This window comes from Tupaia chinensis, unplaced genomic scaffold, assembly GCF_000334495.1.
Source record: "Tupaia chinensis unplaced genomic scaffold, TupChi_1.0 Scaffold000146_1, whole genome shotgun sequence".
In the NCBI taxonomy this organism is placed as follows: Eukaryota; Metazoa; Chordata; class Mammalia; order Scandentia; family Tupaiidae; genus Tupaia; species Tupaia belangeri.
In genome coordinates, this window is record NW_006159616.1 from 3,063,573 (window position 1) to 3,087,454 (window position 23,882).

At 39.7% G+C, this 23,882-nt stretch overlaps 1 protein-coding gene across 11 annotated transcripts in view; it reads left to right on the forward strand.

Moving 5' to 3' along the window:
- EIF4G3 (eukaryotic translation initiation factor 4 gamma 3) overlaps positions 1-23,882 on the forward strand; it is a 418,798-nt gene that overhangs the window by 284,762 nt on the left and 110,154 nt on the right. For all 11 annotated transcript variants that reach the window (XM_027770593.1, XM_027770592.1, XM_027770595.1 and 8 more), the window contains 5 exons: positions 5,946-6,192; positions 10,187-10,320; positions 13,117-13,236; positions 14,103-14,213; positions 21,838-22,008. In XM_027770593.1, the coding sequence (XP_027626394.1) occupies positions 5,946-6,192; positions 10,187-10,320; positions 13,117-13,236; positions 14,103-14,213; positions 21,838-22,008 (783 nt within the window). The remainder of the gene's footprint in view (positions 1-5,945; positions 6,193-10,186; positions 10,321-13,116; positions 13,237-14,102; positions 14,214-21,837; positions 22,009-23,882) is intronic.

Genomic DNA, 23,882 nt, shown 5'->3' on the forward strand with positions numbered 1-23,882 from the left:
ATAGCAACCGCTAAAGTGCTGCATAGGTATGGTTTCATTGTGGCTCTCAAGGGTAAGGTCTGGCAGTAAGTTATAGAGGTGCACATAGTTGCAGCTTCCTTGCATCTGAACCAGAAAATGTTGCTCCTAGACAGAGTAAAGTATCTTCCAGAGGCAGGAAAGTCACATACATTCCTGGTATGGCTGTAAGAGCTTCATAAACTGGTGTTTCTTTAGATTCAGCTGGTTTTCATTACTTTCCTTTTGCTATACTTCATGTTCCTTTGCTCTGTGGCTAGATTTCTAGATATTATTGAATATTAAATAGATAGGCCACCACTCTTATGCTTTCAGATATTCATCCTGTTCTTTAGCATTGGGGATCAGCAAACTTGTGTCTTTAAAGATCCAGAGTGTGGGGCCAGCAGGTTGCATAGTGGTTAAGGTACTAGACTCCCATTTGGTTGACCATGGTTCGAGTCCCAGGCCCGGTGGCTTAAAACTCATGCTTGGGCACATATATATGCATGCCCAAAATTCTGAGAGGAAAATAGAGGAGAAGGAATTATGGCATGACCATCCCTCCTGGGTGGTGATATCTCACTTTTTGTCTGTCTTTCTGGCTAGTGCACACATCCTACAGCAAAAATTTCCCCTCCACCAAAAAAACATGCAATGTATAACTGTTTTAACTCTTGTTACCTGCATCATCCTTATAACAGTTCCTCAGCACTGCCTCTGTAGGTCAGAAACTGCCAACAACAATATGTTAAAATTTTTAAAAAGTAGAGCTGTATTCCAGTAAAACTTTATTTATAAAAACTGAAATTTGAAATATGTCATGAAATATTCTTCCAGTTGTTTTCAACCTTTATAAATGTAAAAACAAAAACCATTTTTACCTTTCTTGCTGTGCAAAAAGAGGTGGTGAGCCAGAATTGTCCCATAAGCCACAGTTGGCTATCAGACTGTTTCATCAGCTTGTTATTCTTGAAACGTTGTAACACTCTAGATTCATTTTGAACGAATGAGTCACTTTTTTTCTAGTAAAGGTTTTCGTCTTAGGGTACATGCACTCTCCAGAGAGAGAGAGAGAGAGAGACAAAGACAATGAGAGGGAAAATGAGAAATCACCTCCTGGGGAGATGAGTTGCAGTCTCTTCTCTCCATTCTCCTCCTGGGACCTTGGGCACACACGCACATGTGCCCAGTGTGAGTTTCAAGCCACCGGTTCTGGGACTTAAACTGTGGTCGGTCATGAGGGAGCAGAGATATCACTACTACATCATCTGCTGACCCCTCACTTTTTTTTCAGCTTAATACTTTTAAAATAAGAGGGCCAGAGAGTGGCACAGCGGTGAAATATGATGCACTGTGCACTTGCCCGCCTGGGAAAGTTCTGGGTTTGTATCGGAGACTTCCCTAATTATGCTGGGTGTACGTGGGCTTGTGATACAGGACTGCCCGAAGGCTAAGGTGGACCACAGTGTCACAGTGTCGAGACCCTATTGAGAGTGCTGTCTTTCTATCTCTCTTACTCTTCGAAGAAATGGATGAATAAACTTAAAAATAAAAAAAAATTAAGTAAAATTAAAAAGTATTTGATCAGAGTCAGCTCCATGGCCTGATGATTAATGCACCCAGATCCTACATGGCCAGGTGTGTGGTTCGGTTCTTGGGCCTGATGGTGAGAAACGTGTGTGTGCCAGAAATTCTGAAAGTGGGGAGAGATCTTGGAGGAGAAGGGATTGTGGAGTGACCATGCTCCACATGGAATGCTTTCTCTTCTCCCTTTGTCTCGGTTTCTCTGGAAAGTGCACATACCTCTTAACAACAACAAAATATTTGGTCATTTGCATAGAAACTTCTTTCAGAAATTCTAGTCCCTGGCTCTTGCTAATACTGAGCATTTGGTAGAGTGGTTTAGTGAATACTGGGTGCCATGTCTTCATTTCCCCTGGTCAAGCTTTCTCTTTTTCTTCTTTCTTTTCTTGTATTGTTAGAGTGTGTGTATTCTTGCCAGAGAGAGGAGGGGAGAAAGATAACACCCTCCAGTATCACTGCCACAGTCCCAGTTTTCATTCTGTCAGGATTTGAGCCACGCATGCACACACACTTGGCATGTTTCTCAAGACACCAGGACCAGGACCTGAACTGTCTTCAGCCATGTGGGATCTAGTTCTCTCCACACAGGACTTAACCACTGTGCTATGGGGTCAGCCCAGACTTTCCCTCTCAGATTATTTTCTCAGACATGGGAATGTTTTTCAGGTATTGGCCTATTCTAGGTTTTACATTAGTATATATACATTTCTTTAATCCTTCACTTTGACCTGTCAGTAGCATGGTGCATAAGGCAGCTTGACCCCACTTGAATGTCTGTATGGTTCAAGTCCCAACTCCAGTGGCTTGAAAAACACACTGGGTACGTGTATGTGCATGCCCAAAATTCTAAGAAGAGGCTGGAGGAGGAGGAATTGCAGAGTGGCCATCGTCCTGGGGGTGCTTTCTTTCTTTCTCTCCAGAAAGCACATGCACTTAATAGCAAATTTAATTTTTAAGTTTTATTTCTTCTCTGAGTATGAAACAGACAGACTTCCAGCAAGATCTCAATACCATAATCCACCCCCAGCCTTAGCTTGCCCAGTCTTAGATCTTGGGTACATGCAAGCCCAGCATGTTATGGGAGGTTTAAGACCTGAGCCAGGAACCTTCCTATGGGAAGGCCTTGCAGGCCACCTCTTACTGCTGTACCACTGTCCTACCCCTATAATGAGTTTTTATATCATTATGCATATTTAATCTTATTTTTAAATTACAGTCTAGAAAATAATGTGAAAGATATAATTCACCTTAAGTTGCTGGTCAAGGCACCTTAACATTTATTTTAAAATTTTATATCTCATCAGTTGTTAAATACACAGTTGTCAAATTTTCTAACACTTTAAAAAGTGACCACGTTAGGCAAGTCAGTTTTTTCAAGTAAACTTGTCCTTCAGTAGGTTCCTGTAAAGGTTGGCCTTAGCACGTGGCACTGGATGCTGCTGCTGAGCAGGTGAAGCCACAGGGGACCCGGTTTTATTCTGACCTACCTGAAGAGGCCGAGTGTGTGGGCATGGGCCTGTGACTTGAGAGGCTGAGGCAGGAGGGCCTCAAGGGAGAGACACCCTTTCTGAAGAAAACACCAAACAGGCACCAGATGGTGACAAAGCAGTGAAGTGCTGTGCTCTACAAGGCAGTCCCATATATGGAGGTTTCAGGTTCAAGTCTGGAGACCTCCCTGGGTATGCTGGGTACATGCTAGTTCATGATTCAGAGCTGGTCGAAGGCTGGGGGGATCACATTGTCAGTGCCCTGTTACGGGTTCTCTCTCTGTGCCTCTGTCACTTGTGGAAGAGAGACATGAACTTTAAAAAAAAAGTAAGTCCCCCCCCCCCCGCAAGAAAGTGCGCCTTTGACTGTCTCGCCAATAAAGTGCTCTCTTTCTGCAATTTGGTTTTCTCAGCAGATAATTTAAGAACTGTTTTGCTAAACACTTAGACTAGGTGAATAGGGTTTAATCCTGCTGTGAAAGAAAAGTAATCTTTAACATTAAATTCAGCTTTCTAAATTCTGTTGTTGATTTTCTTAAAATGTCCCTTATGATAGTGTGACTGGACATGCTTGTTATTCATAGAACAAATCCTTTATACTTTTTTTATTTTTATTTATTTTCTAAGAGAGATTTTTGCTATCGGCACATGTGCTCGCCAGAGAGACAGACAGAAAGCGAGAAATGACTCCCCAAGGGGGATGGCCACACCATAATCCCTTCTCCATTCTCCTCTCGGGATTTTGGGCATGCATGCACACGCACCCAGTGTGAGTTTTTAGCCTCTGAGTCCAGGACCTGAACCGTGGTCAACTACATGGGAGTCCAGCGACACGACCATTACGATGACCATTACGCCATCTGCTGGTCCCTTTGTACTACTTTTTCCAGTTAGAAATTAATTTCTAAGTAATACACCCTCTGTTTATATGAGATAGATTTTCCGTTGTTGATTTTAGGTACAGAGAAGAGGACCCAATATATTTTATTCTCTAAAAGAGATTTTTTCCCCACATTCTACAGGATCTAAATAAGAATTCCATGTAATTGTGGAGTGTAGTAAGTTTAAATACCATTTACATACTCATGCCCCAGATTATTAAAGATCTTCTTGACAATCTGTATTTAATTATAAGATGTTTTTATAAGGCCATGATGAGTTAATTTAGACTATAGTGGAATAAGAAATTTTAAAAAGTGAGGCTGCTGCTTGATGGTTCAAATGTGGAGATCTGTTTTTCTCCAAATTTAAAATGTATTGGCTTTCTGCCATGTTTTATAAAAAGAAGTTTTCAGACTTTGTTTTCTTAGAATTTTATGTCTTTCTTTTGATGGTTTCCATAGACTGTCTTTACCAAGAGGAGATGGGGCAAGGAAGATGGTTTTGTAGCTGTTTGCATACCATTTAATGTCTTTTCCATGGTCTGATGTATAATGGAAGAAAATTTACTAGCATTATATCTATTGTATTCTCTTATGTAACAAAGTAGGATTTGTTACATTTCTTTTTCTTTCTTTTTAATTTGCTAGAGGGTGTGGGTGCTGACTGGAGAGAAAGGGAGCGTGCAGGAAAGCACCCCCCCCCATAGTAGGAGGGCTGTCCACATTTCAATTTCTCCTCCGTCTCTTATCTCAGGATTCTGGGCTTGCACATACGTGCCCAATGTGATTTTCAAGCTGCCAGGTCCAAGACTTGAACCATGCCATGCAACCACCTTAACCACCATGCCAGGGGTTGGCCAAACTTTTCTGAAAACATGATTTCATGAATTAATGGGAGTTAATCACTTCCTGGTATACATGACACTCTTTTTAGAGGTTTTTGCCTTATGATGTATGTGCTCGCTGGAGAGAGCGACAGAGACAGTGAGAGAGAAAGTGGGAAATCATCCCCCGGGGGGATGGCCACGCCCCAATCCCTTCTCCAGTCTCCTCTTGGTATCTTGGGCACGCACACACATGTGCCTGGTGTAATTTTCAAGCCACTGGGTCCGAGATTCAGACTGTTGTCAGCCATGTGGGGAGTCCAGCGATGGAACTGCTATGCCTCTGCTGACTCCAACACTCTTCCCAAAATCTTTTTATTTTAAAAGATTGTTTTCAGGGTGTTTTTATCCTTCATGAGAAAGAAAGAGACTTAAAGTTTATGGAGAATTTTTCCTCAATGAGTTTGGTAGTTCTTGAGACTTCTTGAAAGCTGTTTTTATTTGATATCTGACAGCAGGATGGTAAAAAATAATCTGAGGAATAAATTCAATTCTTTTTTGCCTTTAAAAATAGTCTTCATACTCCAGAAACCGACTTCTTCCCAGGAAGACGGGTTGTGCCCCTCTCTGTGATTTTTCCTTGTATGAGATCACAGCCTCAGAAAGTCCTAAGTACCCATAAACAAACAGAGTTAACTAACAGCTGACTTCCTTGTCGAATGAGACATGACCAGTTTTATAGGGCTTCGATACTTTGAACTATTCCCCAGTTCTCTATTCCACAGCTAGAAGATAGCACCAAAAAGAAACGCGTAAAAAACTGTTTCTTCTTACATTTGCTGAGCTCTAGGTGGAGCAAGAGTGTGTGCTTTAGGTTCTGACTAGGCCTCTTTCATGAGCATCGCGTTCTGAGGTTAGCAGTTCTTTCCATTCTCGATTCTAACCTGGGGTGCATTTAGATTTCCTTGATCTCACATTTAGGCATTTCTGTGGCTATTCGAATTGTCTGCCTTTTCCAATTTTAAAGAAAACGTAGTACTCTAATGCCATATGCTGTACCCGGACATCCCTACCTTGGATAATGGTTTTTGAGTGGGTTGGTAGATGTCTTTGTGTATATTTACGTATATAAAAAAATACAACTTCTCTGTTTATTTACTGTGCTTTAGCCCAAAGCTGAAGAGGAGTTTTCAGTTGACAAAGTACTTGAATCTGAACAGGATAAAATGAGCCAAGGGTTTCATACGGAAAGAGACCCCCATGACCTAAAAAAAGCAAAAACTGTGGAAGAAAATGGAGAAGACACCGAGCCTGTACGTAATGGTGCTGAGAGTGTTTCTGAGGGTGAAGGAATAGATGCTAATTCAGGCTCCACCGATAGTTCTGGTGATGGGGTCACATTCTCATTTAAACCAGGTAAGTTCATCCCTACCTTCCTGGGTAGCTCTCTTTTTGGTTTTTTTTGGTTTGTTTTGTTTTTTTTTGGTTTAGTTTGTTTTGGTTTGGTTTGTTTTGGTTTGGTTTGGTTTGGTTTGGTTTGGTTCCTTGTCTTTGCTATACTTCAGATGTGCTTGCTATAGACAGACAGAGAGAGAGGAAAGTGAGAAACCACCACCCTTGGTGGGGATGTCTGCACTGTAATTCCTTCTTTCTTTCTTTTTTTTTTAATTATCCACTTTATTTTATCTTATTTTGTTTTTTATTATTATTCAATTTCATCCTGGAGAGAAGAGAAAAGGGAAAGTGAGAAAGCAAGCCACCAGGTCTGGGACTCAAACTGGTCAGCCATGTGGTAGTCCAACACCCTTAACCACGCCACTTGCCAGCCCCCACACTGCAGTACCTTCTCCTCCATTCTCCTCTTAGAATTTTGGACATGCATGCACATACATCTGATACTTTCTTCAAGCTGTTGAGTCAGGAATTCGAACTGCATGATTAGCCAAATAAGACCAAGCCACCTCAACTACTATGTCACCTAGCTGGCCCACAACCCACATTTTATGTTAATGTCTGCCATGAGAGAAGGAGACAGAAAGGCACTCCCAAGAGGGTTCTCATGCTAAAATTCACCCCTAATCTCAGTGAGCCAGGTCATGGTCAGAGGCATACTTAGGCCGGTCTAGAGTTGAGAACCCATGACCTTTCCCATGTGAGTCATTTCTTACCGTGCCACTACCTGACTTGACAACCAGCTTTTTTTTTTTTTTCCTTTTCTTTCGGTACATCAGCACTTTTTTTTTTTTTAATGACAACCAACTTTTTTTCTTTTTAGAGAGTTTTTGTTTTTTGGGTTTTTTTGTTGTTGTTGTTATAGGGCATATGCACTTGCCAGGGAGACAGAGACAGACAGAAAGTGAGAAACCACTCCCCAGGAAGTCTGGCCATGCTACAGTCCCTTCTCCATTCTCCTTCCAGGATTTTGGGCACACATGCACATGCGCCCAGCATGCGTTTTAAGCTGCCAGATCCAGGGCTCAAACCGTGGTCAACTACATGGGAGTCCAGCAACATAACCATTACACCATCTGCTGGTCCCAACAACCAACATTTTAATAAAGGAGAATATAGTAAAAAACGTCAGTGTATTACATGACACAAGGGTGGGTTTTTTTTTTGAGAAACTTTTATTTCAGTTATGTAAGTGTTTTATGTTTGTAATGGGTCATGAAACCATTATATTTCTTATTATGGTTGTTGAAAGAAGTTTTTGAAAAGCATTGACCTGTACTTATCACTTTAACATACTGATCTCTTTTCACTACCAGTAAACTCTTTATTAGTGGACTTTATGAAATTTTACAAGTTATGCTGTTGTAAAACTTTCTTTTTAACTTTAGGACTAAATGTATTGAAATTGCTTTTAAAGATCTGGGCTTGAACCACATCACCAAGCACTTGCAGCTACCCTCAATCCTTCTTTAGGAAATTGAGATACTGTTACTTATTTTTAGAACTGTGTAGATTATATTTTATCATTCACTTTTGCGAGAAAATAGTACATACTTAGAGATCCCAACTCTTAATTGATAGAATGCCTTTAGTATGTATAATATTCAGCAGCAACATTTGGTGGGACCAGGAAAGGCCATTCAAAATTTAGATCCCAGGGCCAGCCTGCCGCCTAGTGGTTAAGGATACTGGGTCCCACATGGCCGATTATGTGATTCAAGTCTTGGCTCTGGGGGCTTGGGAAACACATGTGGGTGTGTGTGAGTACATGCCCCAAATCCCAAAGGACAGAGAAATGGAGGAGGGGGCTTGAAGTTTGACCATGCCCCATGAAGGATGCGTTCCTCCTCCTCTCTGGCAAGTGTACATGCTCTCTGGAATTTTTTTTTTTTTTTAATGAAAATTTAAATCTCAAATAAGCTGTCTACTTTTTTTTTTAATAGAAACCCATAATACTCACATTAGGTAATAATGATCGTTGGGACCAGCAGTTAGAGTAATGGCAATGTCACTGGACTCCCATGTAGTCGACCGCGATTCGTGTCACATGCCCAGTGGCTTAAACTCCCCCCAGGCATGTGTGTGTGCGTGCCCAAGATTCCAAGACGAGAATGGAAGAGAAGGGACTGCATGTGGCCATCCCCCCTTGGGGGTGGTTTCTCGCTTTCTGTCTCTCTGGTGAGCGCATGGGCCCTATAGCAAAAACCTCTCAAAAAAAAAAAATATATATATATATATATTTAATTCCATTTGTTGTTATTTTTTAATTTGACCAGAGAGAGACAGAGAGAAAGGGAAAGTGAGAAAGCAAGTCGTCTAGTCCAGGACTCGAACCATGGTCAGCCATGTGGGAATCCAGCACCTTTAACCATGCCCTTGCCAGCCCAAGCTGTCTACTTTTATTTTTTTTAAATAATTAATTTTGCCTATTTGTTTATTTATTTAAATTTTACCAGAGAGAGAGGAAAAGTTAGAAAGCAAGCCACCAGGTCTGGGACTCAAACCATGGGTAGCTGTGTGGGAATCCAGTGCCTCACCCACCACACTACCTGCCAGCCCCACCTTCTACTTTTTAATAAATATATGGTAGTATGGATGTGAATGAAAACATCTGCAAAATTCTCCAAGAATGTCAGTTAGTCTGTTACCTAAACCTTAAGAACCACTAATGCTAGGAGGTTTCATTCTGCTATAATGAAAGGATCTGATGCCTTTTGTTGAGTTTTGTTACTCAAAAGAAAAACTTGTGACTTGCTTATATTGTCAAATTCTCCAAGTTAATATGAGAGTAGAGTTGAGTAGTGATAGCTCAATTAATATTAGCAAAGTACATGCTTTGATAGAAATCTAATATAAAATTTATATAAAAAATATGAACTAAGACAGGCCAGCAGGTGGCGTGGTGGTTAAGGTACTGGATTCCCTCATGGTCTACCACAGTTCAAGTCCTGGAGCCAGCAGCTTGAAAATTACACTGGATACATGAAGGCAATTTCTTCCTTTCCATCTCTCTCAAGAGAGCGCATGAGCCCTATGGCAAAAACCTAATATAGATATAGATAGATAGATATACTCTTAGCTTATATACATGTATATATGTATATGTATACATACATATATATGCACACACACACATATATATATCTATATATTTATATCTAAGAGTATATAGCTAAGAGTATATTTAACATCAGGATATCTAGAAAAAGACAGGTACATTCCGAGTTTCGCTGGCTCAGCAAACAAGCACATTGTTTTATTTTCTTTGTTTTAAAATGCAAGTAGGGAAAAAAAATCTATATTTAGCTGCTTGTACTTTTTATTATAAGTCGATTTTGTGTTTTGTGTTCTTTCACCTTTTTCTTTTCTCGGCAATAAATTTCCAAGATGATAACCAGAGTACCTTTTTTAGAAAGGTTTATTTTTTCCATGGGAGAGAAAGACCATGACAGGTGCCTGCAAACGGGATATTCATACCAAGCTCCTCGGCTGCCCTGGGTCATGATTATGCACAGGAAGGCTTTAGGATATGAACCCAGGACCTTCCCATGTATGTCCAGCATCACATTGTATTGTGTTATCTCCGAGCTATCTCCCGTCCTTCTTTTCTCTGAAGCTAAGATTAAATTCCTTATTTCTGAAGTCTTTAAAGGCTTGGTAGTTTATTTAATGACGATTATCATATGTACCCTGGCCAAAGGTGGCTTAGTATGTATGAAGTGGTTCCTGTTGCTTCAGATTATTTTACTATCCAGAGGTATCCAGAAGTGGTAAAAAAAAAAAACAAGTGAGAGTTTTAAATCTTTACATGATAGTTTCTGACTTGGCTTTAGTGTTTCCTTTGGTTTCTAGTTTGTTAATCAGGAAGTAAAGTAAATACTGGTATCTGGTTCATATTCTTACAGGACATGTAAGTAGCGCCCTATAAACAGTTGTCTGCCTACATCCCTCTTTCTAGAATCCTGGAAGCCTAGTGATACTGAAGGCAAGAAACAGTATGACAGGGAATTTCTGTTGGACTTCCAGTTTATGCCAGCCTGTATACAGAAACCAGAGGGCCTGCCTCCCATCAGTGATGTGGTTCTGGACAAGGTAAGCTGCATGCTCGGAGGACTTGGGGGTTTTAGTGGAAGTTGATTTTTAACTATCAGTGGAAATGCATGAATTACAAGCAGTTTTTAGGATAGACTAAGTGGTATCTAGCTAAAAGCACGTTGAAGAATTATTTTTCTTAAACAGTGTTAAGTTTTAGCTTTCTTAACAGATAGTGGTGTTGGGATTTGGCCCATATTTGAGGGGTGATTCTTTTTTAAATGTATCATTTATCTGTTTATTATGCTGTTTCCTAGAGATGTGAAAGTTGTGTTTTTGCTTGGCAGAACATGGATGCATTGATATGGAGCTCTTTCCTCCACCGTTGTAGAATTTCACTGTGAATAATAGTGACATTAGGACAGATCGGAAACCTCAGAAGGTGTTTGAGAGATGAAACTTAAGTGGGTCAACATAATTCAAATACTTTATGAGGGGGTCTTTAAAAACCACCTGTCAAATATATTATTATGAAAAAACGATGCACAGGTGTCAACTTTTTTTGCTCCAAGTAAACTTTTGCTTTAATTCTGATTTTTTCTATCAGTTTTGTTTTGTTTTGTAAAATAGCCATGTGTGCTGCAACTTATTTTTCTAATTAAGTTCATTTATTTTATTTATGGTGAAGAGAGCAAGACACAGGTGCACTCTCTTGAAGTTCGTGTACCATGACCCCCTTCTCCTGGCCCTCTAGCTTGCCATGGTCTTAGGCACCTGTGCATGTACACAGTGTGTTTTCAGGCTGACCAGGTTTTGAACCTATACTTCTGGAACACCCGTGTGTCTAAGACTGCAATTCAGTTGGCTCCGATGACTGTACCACCAGACCGTACCTCCACAAACTTTTGGAAGTCTCCCTGTCAATCTCAAAATGTCCCTTGTTGGGACCAGCAGTTAGTGTAATGGCTATTTTGCTGGACTCCCATATAGTCGACCGCAGTTTGAGTCCCGGCTTAAACTCATGCCAGGCGTGTGTGCATGTGTGCCCAAGGTCCCAAGAGGAGAATGGAGGAGAAGGAATTGCGGCATGGCTGTCCCCTGGGGTGGGGGGGGGTGATTTCTCATTTTCTGTCTCTCTGTCTCTTTCTGGCGAGTGCACGCACCCTATAGGAAAAACCTCTCCAGAAAAAGAAAAAAAAAAAGTCCCTTGTTGGCACTTTGAATAATTATAGTCCCTAATCCTGTACAGATAGATAGGAATCCTTCCTCTTTACACTTGACCTCAGTGGTACACACAAAAAATGAGTGTAGTCAGTGTTGTGTGTTTATTAAAGGAGTTAAGTCAGATATATTCATGCTGAAGTAATTTCCTGAAAATTGGAGATGAACCAGTACTGGTGACTAAGCATGAAGTATTTTTGTTTTGAAGAAAAACTATATCCCTCATTAAAATCTTGAAGTTAACTGTTTTGAATGAGAGATGGCTCCTTTGTGGATGTCCAGCAGCCACTTACCCACACCCTATCTTCATTATTTAACCTCCTTATAGCAGCAGGTCCTCCCTCTCAGATGCTCAGATGAGAGTGGAATGGCTGCATGATGGTACTAATTTGAGGCTACTTCAGGATTTCAGAGGACAAGTGTTACATCCAATGAATTAGATTATCCTCTTAGAAAACATTCTTGCTTGGGGACCAGCAGTTAGTGTAATTGCTATGTCGCTGGATTCCCACGTAGTCAACCACGGTTCGCGTCCCGGACCCGGTGGCTTAAAACTCATGCCGGGCGTGTGTGTGTGCGTTCCCACGATCCCGAGAGGAGAATGGAGGAGAAGGGATTGCAGTGTGACCATCCCCCCTGGGGGGTGATTTCTCGCTTTCTGTCTCTATGTCTCTCTCTCTGTCCCTATAGCGAAAACCTCTCCAAAAAAAGAAAAAAGAAAAAAAAGAGAAAACATTTCTGCTTGTCTTAGTACTTATCTGTTTCTGACTTTGGCCATTAATTAGTTTATTTCTCACTGAGTTACGTTATTTTGCTGGGCCCATCACTATATATATGCTTACACAGAGTCCGATATCATTAACAAGACAAAGTGAAACTTTAAATGGGTCATTCTACACGAAACATGTCTCTTTTTGAGACTTATTCCATTCATAGCACATACCTTTTTTTTTTTTCCTTTGGAGAGGTTTTTGCTATAGGGCGTGTGCACTCACCAGAAAGACAGAGAGACAGAAAGCGAGTAATCACCTCTGGGGGCGGGGGATGGCCACACTGCAGTCCCTTCTCATTCATTCTCCTCTTGGGATCTTGGGCATGCATGCACATGCGCCCGGCATAAGTTTAAGCCCCTGAGTCCGGGTCTCGAACTGCGGTCGACTACATGGGAGTCCAGCAACATAGCCATTATTCTAACTGCTAGTCCCAGTACATATCTTATTAACCATAAGTTGGCTGCATCAGAACCAAAGTGAGCATTAGCAAGATTCCTGTTGGCGAATGCTCTGATGTCCTGAGTAAATATCATTTTTTAAAAATCCAGAAATTTGGTTCTAGTTCAGAAGATCTGAAAATAACTTTTCTTGTACCATTCCTAACTAGTGAGTAAGCTAGTCCACTGATTGTGTGTAGCTTCTCCTTGGGAACTGAAAGCCTAATTGATCCCAGAAAACGAAAAACCATTGCTGTCCTAATGGCTCTAAGGCTAACCTAGAAGTTACAGTGGTTCCGATTTGACTTTTAGTGGTTCGGCAGTCAGTGTTCACTGTTTCAGCTGACATAACTTTTCATTGAAAGCTTTTATGACCGCGTACTCTGGATGGTGTATGTTAAGCTTTCTTTTGTTTCTTCATGCAGATCAACCAACCCAAATTGCCAATGCGAACTCTGGATCCTCGAATTTTGCCTCGAGGACCAGATTTTACTCCAGCCTTTGCCGATTTTGGAAGGCAGACACCTGGTGGAAGAGGTGTACCTGTAAGTGCAAGTTCCCTACGACCCAGTTAGTTCCAAATTGTCGTAGACTCCATGACATCTTGCCTAATGACAAGTGAACGGCATTTATTCGTTGATTCCTCTAATCAAGAAGAAGAACTAGAAGAGTTGAAGATTATCCTTTCCATCCTAATATTAAAACAAATAAAAAATATACTGGAGTTGTTGTCACTTGAAAGAAGCTAGTCTGTATTAATTGGTCTTGTTTTGTTTTGTTTAATTGCCAGAAGATACATGTGCTTGCCAGAGAGAGAGAAGTAGAAAACACCCCTTTGTGGAGCATGATCATGCCCCAGTCTCATCTCCACTTCTCCATCCTCTCAGGATCTTGAATACACATGAGCATGTGCCTGGCATATCTTTCAGACTACTAGGGGCAGGAGGGTAGGATTCAAACTGCAGTCAGCCAAGTGGAATCCAACTCCCTTAACCTTAACCACTCAGGTGCGGGTACAGCCCTTGATTTTAAAATAACTATGTATACATGGAGGTATATATTAAGTTGTCAGGATGTATATATTAGGTTTTGCATAGAAAAATACGTCATGGCTTTCCCAACAACCCATTATGTATACATGTGTGTGTGTGTACTTATGTACACACATATATATGTATATACCTATGTATACATATATATATGTGTATACCTATGTATACATGTATATACACATACACACACATATATACATGTAAATATACTTAAATACATTAGTTAAAATGATCTGCAAACAGATTTAGAAATAGAGCTAACCTTGGTAGGGTTCCTGTTTTGTTTCGAAGTTTCCTCATATGCTACAGATCTCCAATGATATTCAGCTAATTGCTATCTCTTTGTCTTATTTCTACAGATTTGCAAAGTGCAGAGCAGGCATGGGTTGCCAATTCTGGAACAGAGCAAAGCCCCAACTTGCACCCCACTGGCGATGTCGCACCCACCCCTGAAGAGCCTGCCTCTAGGGGTGCGCTGAATCCTTTTTTTTTTTTTTTTAAACAATAGTCTTTGGTATTGTATTTTCTGTTTTGTTCTTATTAACTATAGGTTGTGAAGTCAAAATGTGAACACATGTACAAAAGAGTGCAGTGTTGTTAAACTGCAGGCTGCCTTACACCCCAGGGGCAGGCTCTTCAGCGGTGGAAGGGGCATCACCACTGGATTAAGCGAGGGCGCTGCACTGTGCAGGATCGGGCAGGCTCTGCCTCGTCCACGCGTTGTGGACGTGGGGAGGGCGTGGGGGAGAGTTGCCAGTGACGTGAAACTGCCTCTTTTCCCCAGTTTAGGATGGCATAGAGGGCTTGAAGTTTGATGTACATTTGTAGATCACCCTGTTAAGACTATTTTATGCTTATAAAAATAATTTTTATATAAGGTGACACTTTCTATTTTCCCATCACCTTTTTATTTCTGGAATGGCAACTTTTGAAACCTGCTTTGAAATAAGACTTCACAGTCTGAAAACATATCACTATTTTGTAGAGACTTAACTTATTTGATTTTATCTGCCTACATCCAAGCTGATTCAATATAATTGAATGCCTACTCTGTGTTGAAGGCTTTTAAAACCTACAGAAAATCTCCTTAACTTGAAGTATATTGTTTAGTAAGCATCAGCATTTTAAAGTTCTCTGTGTATATATGTGATAATATGTTCTCACACGGATTTGAAATTCAACCTTTATCTTCTTTAAATGCTAAATTAAGATTTTTCTAAAACTTGAAATACCTCACCAGAAAGTCTTGGGAAGCAGCTTTCTAGAAATCATTTTATACATTTTGAAGTATTATTTCACTTTTTTAATGTTGTAGGTTTATGTTTGTGTTATATTTGTTTTGACTTATATCTTTGTTTTCCTGGACATTTGAAATAATACTGTTGCCATTTGGATTAGAACAGTATCTGTGGTTGTTATCAAATTGCTCAATTTTGTTCACATGTCACTCGCAAGGTATTGGCCCATCTCCTCTTCCCACATATACTGTCACTTTTCATTCCACCTTGCTATTCATTGCTTGCTAGTAATTAGTTACAGAATAAAAGGAAATACTCTGAGTTGAAAATAAACCTTATCTCTTTTAAAGTACAGTTTGAGTATCGCTTATCTGAAATGCTGGGGGCCCAAAAGAATTTTGGATTTTGAACTTTTTTTCATATTTCATAATGTTCACATATATATAGTGAGATATCTTGGGAATAGGACCCAAGTCTAAACATAAAAGGCGTCCATGTTTCACATATATCTTAGACACATAGACTGAAGGTAATTTTATACCATGGTTTTGTTTTGATTGTGATCCACCACAGTAGAATTTTCTGCTTATGGTGGTGTATCGGTGCTCCAAAAGTTCAGATGTTAGAGCATCTGAGATTTCAGATTTTCAGATCAGGGATGCTCAACCTATATTGAAAATAGAAAATGAATTTTAAAACTGACTTTATCACAGTGTGTGTTTGCTCACTCTTCTGTACGCCTGCACATATCAGGTAGCGTTCTTCTGGTTCAAAGTAATGTGACTAGAAATGAGACAGGATCTAGAATTTATGTTATCTCCACAATGCAGCAGCTGTAATGATTTAATTTACTTTCTTTAAATAACTCATTTATGTGTTAGAAGTTAGTTTTTAAGTGAAATTGTGATCATGGTAATCTCTCAGGATGAGGAAATATGTTAAACCTTCGTGTGAGTAGTTACTTTTTGATCTTTCTCCTAACAAGTATTCTCTACTTAATTTGCCCAGCTTACTTTAGTATATTGATGTAGATACAGATGGGAATGTTATAGACATAAATATCTACCATAGAAAAAAAGAAAAAATACTGTTTGGTGAGAAGCAATAGCCCCTATCCTTTGTTGTTTCTGGTTTTATACCAACTTTTGCCAGTTGTCCAAATTGGCTTATACTTAATTAACACCCACTGATAGTAAAAACTGCTAGGTATGCTCCGTAGTAGTTAATTCCATAGACTTAGGTAGCCACGACTTCTAGTATAAATTTTCCTGCAACAGACTTGTTAGAAATCATTTTTAATGTTTGGCAGTTGTTTTAAAATGTTATTTGCAACTATATACAGTTTTCAAACATAAATGCCCTTCAGTGGACAGTAAAGTGTGTATCTATTGACAATGCCCAGGAAATATTTCTTTGTTGTTATTTTTAATCAGATTACTTGGCAGTGATGTTACTATAATTATAACCTGTTTACAGAGATCAGAAAGAACTCCAAAAGAAATACCTTAAGAGGAGCTATGGACCTACACTAGTAGCTCCTTCAGATTTAACTGACTTTGAGATTGGTTGGTCTGTTATAAAAGTCCTAGGAGCAACGAAGTTTCCTGAGTTCATTCATCTCTCTTTTTTCTTTAGAAGGAACACCTGATTGTGTGTCTTCTTTAAAAATTGCTGGGCCAGCCAGCAGCATGGTGGTTAAGGTGGCTGAATCTCACATGGCTAACTGTAGTTCAAGTCCTGGACCCAGTGCATATACTTGGAGGAGAGGGAATTGCAGTGTGTCCATCAACCTGGGGGTAGGGGGGTTCTTTCTTTCTTTTACCTCTCTCCCTCTCTCTCTCCCTCTCCCTCTCTCACTCTCTCTCACTGGTGAGCATATGCACCCTATAGCAACAATATAATCTTTTTTAAGTTGCCATTGCTGCCCAGTCACTGTGGCACAGGTGATGTAGGTGCTCTGCAAGGCTGGGAACTGCGTAAATGACCGCAGGTGCAGGTCCCAGGGTCACAGTGAAAACACACTGGGTGCCCAGGAACAGTAAGAGCTAGCTGGCTGGGAAAAGGGGACCATGCCTGATGAGACCCAGTCAACGGTGCAGCACTCTCTATCACTTAAAAATATATATTACTAGGAGCAATACTGATTCTAATGTTTTGTTTTTATTATCTCAGTGAGCAGAAGAATTTAAGGTTATAATCTCTGAATAAGAGCAAGATATTTTAAATTCTAAAACAAATTGTATTTGACACAATTTTGACACATGAGTGTGGATAAAAAATATAAATTTAACAGTTCGCTTGAAAACAATTGTGACTCATAGGTTAATCAGCCCCCAAGTATGTTTCTGTTTTGTTTTGTTTTGTTCTGTTCGTTTTAGAGATAGAGTCTCTTGATGTTGCCCAGTCTGGCCTTGAGCTCATGATCCCCCCACGTTAGCCTCCTCATATCTGGGATACCTAGACAATGCTTCACTGTGCTCAGCAAAACCCAGTTTTAATTTAAAAGTGTATTTATGTATTTCTTCCATGAACGGAGATACAGAAGGAGAGCATCCCATAGAACTTCTTGAAACCATGATCCAACACCAGCTTCATATCATGGGCATGCTCATACCCGTTGTACTCAGGGAGTCTCTGGGATGCAAGCTCACAACCTTCCCATGTAGATCAGCCTCACAGAACAGTGCATTAGGCAGCTGTCCCACCATATGGCCCCAACTCCAAATGTTGATGCTTCATTTTAATGTTGACATCTGTAGATGTTGAGCATAGTATACCATAAAGTTCTTCCTTTAGCCATTAATCAAATCATCTGTCTTTCAAGCATAGAGACCAGGCTTCATTTCTTTTTGGATATCCCATAACCATTAACATAGGACCTTAGACTTTGTTTGTAGTTAGTAAATGATAGTCATTCATCATATAGTGCTGCTTTGGAAGGATACAATAAATTTAACAATTGCTTTACATTTTTCATGTGCAGAAAGGGATGTGAAATATTTAGATCTACATATCACTTAAAAATTCCCTTTAGTCCTTTGGTATGGATGACTGTACCTTACGTAGGTTTTAAGACCCTTTTACGTGCCTCACATGCTGTGATCCTCACAGTGACTCTTGTAACTCAGCAAAGAGACTTAATTCACAATACCTTTTCTTGTAAGTAGCAGATTTAGATTCAAGAGTCCAGTTTTTCTGTCTCTTAATCTGCCTCTTTTCTCCACAGAACCACAGTTATTCCAGGCCTTAATGTGATGTTCTAGAAAATAAATTCCTTCCCAGAGCGTAAATATGAAAATGCTAGAAATTAATTAAATATATTAAGAACTTACAAGTATATCAAAGCTATCAAGAACTGGGGCCAGCAGGTGGCATGGTGGCTAAGGGTGCTGGACTCCCACATGGCCGACCATAGTTCGAGTCTCAGACCTGGCAGTTTGCTTTTTCTCTTTCTCTCTCTTTCTCCTCCTTCCCCTCCCTTTCTGGTCGAATTAAAATAAATAAAGTTAAAATAAAAAAACTATCAAAGACTCAATATACTCGGTAAATATTTCTGAATGTTTTATATCAGTTATATCAAGAGATACAAATATAATTTTTAAATTTACCTTTTTGGGAGCTTACACATGGATTTTAAATTCAGCTATTTTTTCTTCTGCACTAACAGTTTATTGTCTTTTCAAAACTCCTTTTCCCTTTGGAACATTGTTGTTACCTACTTAGTAATGTCTCTCGTATCGCTTTGATGCTCATTTGAAATTTACACCTATTTCTCCTGGGGTGAATAAAGAGATGTGGCATAAATCATACCTGTCATAGTCTGGATTCAAATCTCAAGATACCTTCCTTAGCATATTGCACTAGTTTTTGGAAAAGGACATTTTCTGATTTATCTCAAATATGCATACTGTGATGTTCATATGATTTATAATTTCCTTTCATTATATCCAGAAACATTTGTTCTGGACAAATTTTTTTTATAAAAATGTATACATGAAATTAATTGTCTTTTGATACAATTGTTTATTTGAAATTTATGTAGGCCTTGGAAAAAACAGCTCAAGTCAATGTCAGAATATAACCTGAATTATAAAACCAGACAGTACTTGGTTTATACTGCGTTTTTATAGCAGAATTGTTTGGTCTGAACTGCCATATCAAAGTTAAATGAATGTTCTTATTGTAATATTGTCTGGCTTAGCAACTGTTCTCTGTTGGTATTTTTCCAGTCTAATGATCGTCTTTTGTTTCCTTCAGTTATACTGTACTTGATAGTCCTGGGTTTATCTGATTTGTTTTTTAAATGTTTCCAAATAGTTTGAAATCTTCTTATTCTCTGTATCCACAGCTGGATGCATTCGACAAGATTTTTGTCAGTTTCTGGAAATTCTAATGTTTGAACCTGATGCATCCTTGTTATTACCATTTCTAAGTTGGGCAAATGGTAAAGTTAAGGGAAAAATTCCAGAAATGATCGCTTTATATAGGCGTAAAGCCAGTTGGCCAAAGCCTCAGTCCATGTCTTGCCTAGAAGCTATCTTCTCTTTTTTTAAATTTTTTTTATTTTTTTTTATTTTTAATCATTTACATCTGAGGACCAGCAGTTAGTGTAATGGCTATGTTGCTGACTCCCACGTAGTCAACTGTGATTCGAGTCCCAGACCCAGTGGCTTAAACACACGCTGGGTGCATGTGTGTGCGTGCCTAAGATCCTGAGAGGAGAATGAAGGAGAAGGGATTGCGGCATGGCCATCCCCCCCACCCCCCCGGGGAGGGGGGTGATTTCTCACTTTCTGTCAGTTGCCCTATAACAAAAACCTCTCCATGAAACATAAAATAAAAAAATAATAACTTAGATCTGTACTTCCTCCTTTGAAGCTTTCTATGAATTTAAAAGGACGGTATTGAGGCATTGAGTAAGATATGATACTGATCTCTGTGTCCAGTAGGAAGTTTTTCACTGCTTTCGACTTGAAATACTTTTTTTTTTTTTGAGGAATTGCTCAGAATTTAGAAAATGATGTATCAAAAGTAAAGACTAGGGAAAAAAAAGTAAAGACTGAGCCAGTTTTTTGGCACAGTGGTAATCTATGCTCAAGAGAAGCCACATTCCACATGGCAGCTGTGGTTCAAACCCTGGTCTGGTTAGCTTGCAACATGCTGTGCATGTATGTGAAGTACCCAAGATCCCACAGGTTGGAGGACTGGAGAAAGGGGATCATGGCATGACCAGGCCCTGTGGAGGGTGTGTCTATCTGTCTGTCTGTCTCTAGCATGTGCACACATGCACTCTTTTATGAATTAAAAATAATTAAAATGTAAAGGCTGTCAACAGAACAGTTAGGTCTAGGAGACAGCAGAATTTAGTATTAACCCAAATGTTTAATCTCAAAAAATTGATTTTCAAGCATTTAAAGTAGCAGCTAGTATGAGTATTTTGATGCACGAAATGCATCTTAACTTACCCAAATATCTTTTGCAGTAACAGCACTTAATTTGGTGACCACTATGACATGCTAGCACGCTGGTTTTAACAGAATAAGCATAGCAGGGATCCTGCAATACAGAGAGCTGACAAATAGAGGAAGACTTTTTTCAGGAAGTAGTTTAGTTCAACTCTTACTAATGTTATAAGAAGGGCTTATTTTAGCATTTTGGGCACAGCAAATTTAGAGGGATCCATTATGATCTGCAGTAAGGGTGAGTGTCAATGCTGTAGAGAACTTTTTTTTTAATTAATTGCCAGAGGGCATATGCACTCACTAGAAAAACAGAGACAGCACACCTCCCCTTTAGTGGGTGTGGTCATGCCATAATCTGTCTTCCTCCATTTCTCTATCAGGATTTTGGTCACACACGTATGCACTCACACTTAGTGTGTTTTTCAAGGCACTCAAGCCAGGATCCATTCTGCAGTCAGTCACGTGGGGTTCAGCTCACTGTGCACTGTACCTGACTGCTGTGCGCGGGGCCAGCACTGTCGAGAAGCAGTGATGAGGTGGTGGTAGCATTTTACCCTAAAAGTATAGAAGACCAGTTTTTGATGATTTGTAAGTGTGATGACTGCTACCTGTGAGGTTCCATAGTTAGGGAAGTGAACAAAGGTAAGCAACCAGTAAAATGTAGAGTTTCAGTTAGTAGATTTTCTTGTTAGAAACAGCAGCTTTATCAGTCATTATTTCCATCATGTTGTCTCACATAGGCCCTTAGGATCAGAAATTGTAGTGGAGAACATTATGTTGATGGCTTTTTTAAAAAAACTTGTTTATAATTGCCAGAGTGCATGTGCACTTACAATGGGATGTAGTCATGCCACAATCCCTTCTTCTCCATTTCTTCACCCCATCAGGATTGTGATCACACATGCATACATTGCTGGTGTGTGTGTGTGTATTTAAAGAATTATTTTATTTTTTAAAAAAAGAATTATTTTATTTAACTTTATTTATTTTAATTTGACTAGAGAGAGAGAGAAAAAGTGAGAAAGCAAGCCACCATGTCTGACACACGAACCACAGTTGGCCCTGTTAGAGTCCAGCACCCATCACGCCACCTGCTGGTCCTGCTGGTGTGTTTTTTTTTTTTTTTTCAAGCCACCAGAGCCAGGATTCGAACCACAGTCAGCCAGCCATGTGGGAACTAGCTCCCTTAACCATTAAGCTCTGGGGCCAGCCCACATTGATGGTATTCTTAGTTATTTTCCCCTCTATCCAAAATGTTCATATCTAACTTCAGTGCCTAATCCTCGGTTCATGCATGTAAAAGTACTTGACATGATCATCAGGCGTGACTTGAACAGTATGTCAGAGACAGTAAATTGTAAGTACTCTAAATAGATACTATATTCTTGTCCTAGTTGCTGAATGTTGGACCACGAAGATCTCAACCTGGCCAGAGGAGAGAGCCCAGAAAGATCATCACAGTTTCTGTAAAAGAGGATGTACATTTAAAAAAGGCGGAAAATGCCTGGAAGCCCAGTCAAAAACGGGATAGCCAAGCCGAGGATCCTGAAAACATTAAAACCCAGGTGAGGACAGAAGCACATCCTAACACTTTTTGGAATTATAATGATACTGTTTCAACTTGTTTTGTCTTACTAATATGAATAAAGATAGCAGTTTATGACTTTTATTAATTTTTTAAATTAAAAACAATGATAAATGCCAGTCTATTTTCTCTCTTAAAATTTCTTTGTGTGCTTTTCCAAAATAGTCTCTATTTCTTTTTTAAAAAATGAATTATTTGCCTTTGCTTATTATTATTATCATTTTCCAACTTGACCAGAGAATGGCAGAGAGAGAGAGAGAGAGAGAGAGAGAGAAAGAGAAAGAAAGTGAGGAAGCGAGCCACCAGGTCCAAGACTTGAACCACAGTCGGCCATGTGAGAGTCCAGTGCCTTTAACCACATGCCACCTGCTGGCCTCAAATAGTCTCTATATCTAAAGGGTTTCTATGTCAGAGTTATATCATTCTGACTTAGATTATTTACTTTTCTTTAAAATGCATTTTTAGATTCTCAGTGATTGAGTCTTTATATCCAGTGCTAATCTAATTTGCATCTCCCCCTTTTTCCTTTCCTTTTGTTTAAAATTATTTAATTTAATTTTTTTTTTTTTAATTTTAATTTGACCAGAGAGAGACAAAGGAGAGAGAGAGAGAAAATGAGGAAGCAAACTGCCAAGTCCAGGACATGAACCACAGTCAGCCATGTGGGAATCCAGCTCCCTTAAATACCACCCCACCTGCCAGTCCCTTTTCTTTCCTTTTTTAAAAATTTTGCCAGAGGGTATGCCGAGACAGGGCTGGAAATTAGAAAGCACCTCCCTTGGAGAATGGTCAGGCCACAATCCATTCTCCTCCATTTCTCTCTCCTTTCCGGATTTTGACCATGTACATACATGTGCCCAACATATTTCTCACACGACGGGGGGACTTGAGCCTTAACTACCATGCCGCGAGCTGGCCCAAGGCCTGTAGTTCTAATAAGTTAAAATTTAGGAATCTATCTTGCTTTGGAGTCTTTTGGAATAAAAGTTAGTTCTTAGCATCTTTTTGTATGTGCCCTGCCTTGGGAACTCCTTGTTATAAAGTAAATGAATTCCTTTAATCTACACGAATTTAAGTTTTGTGTGTCAGATCATAGAAACCCTTTGTTCACATTTTGTCATACATATAGTGCCAGTTCCTGTCCGTAGGGTGTTTACTGTCTCCTTTGGCTCTCTTCGCCCCGAGGTATCAAAACTAGAGTCTCTTCTTTAAATTTGCACCTGTACTGAAGCCAGGCATCATAGATCATATACCAGCTTTTCAGTGTCCTGATTGCTTATGTACCTTTTCTCTCACCATGAACAGTTTAGTATTGCACTTGAAAGTTGGTAGCTTCGGAGGCAGAGTCCTGGTTCTATTAGGCAGCTTCTTAATCTCAAACATAAAGTGAAGAGTCTAGTAATAGTTAACTCACAGGGCCAGTGTGAAGATTAAATGAAATAATATAAAGTATTCTGCATGATTTCTAAAGCCTGGATAAGTGCTCAGTATGGTGATGTCTGAGGTCAGAGGTGTGCCTTATAAGGACATCTTTCTGTTACATCACCATCACAGAATTTCACACATAGTAGATGCTCCATAAATACTTTTTTTCTCATTTTTAGAGATTTTTGCTATAGGGTGTGTGCATTCGCTGGAGAAACAAGAGACAGAAAGCAAGAAATCAGCCTTCGGGGGGTGGCCACACCACAGTCCTTTCTTCTCTATTCTCTTCTCGAGATTTTAGGCACACACACACACACACACGTGCCTGGCGTGAGTTTTAAGCCACTGAGTCCGGGACTTGAACTGTGGTCGACTATGTGGGAGTCCAGCAACATAACCATCATGCCATCTGCTGGTCCCCGTAAATAC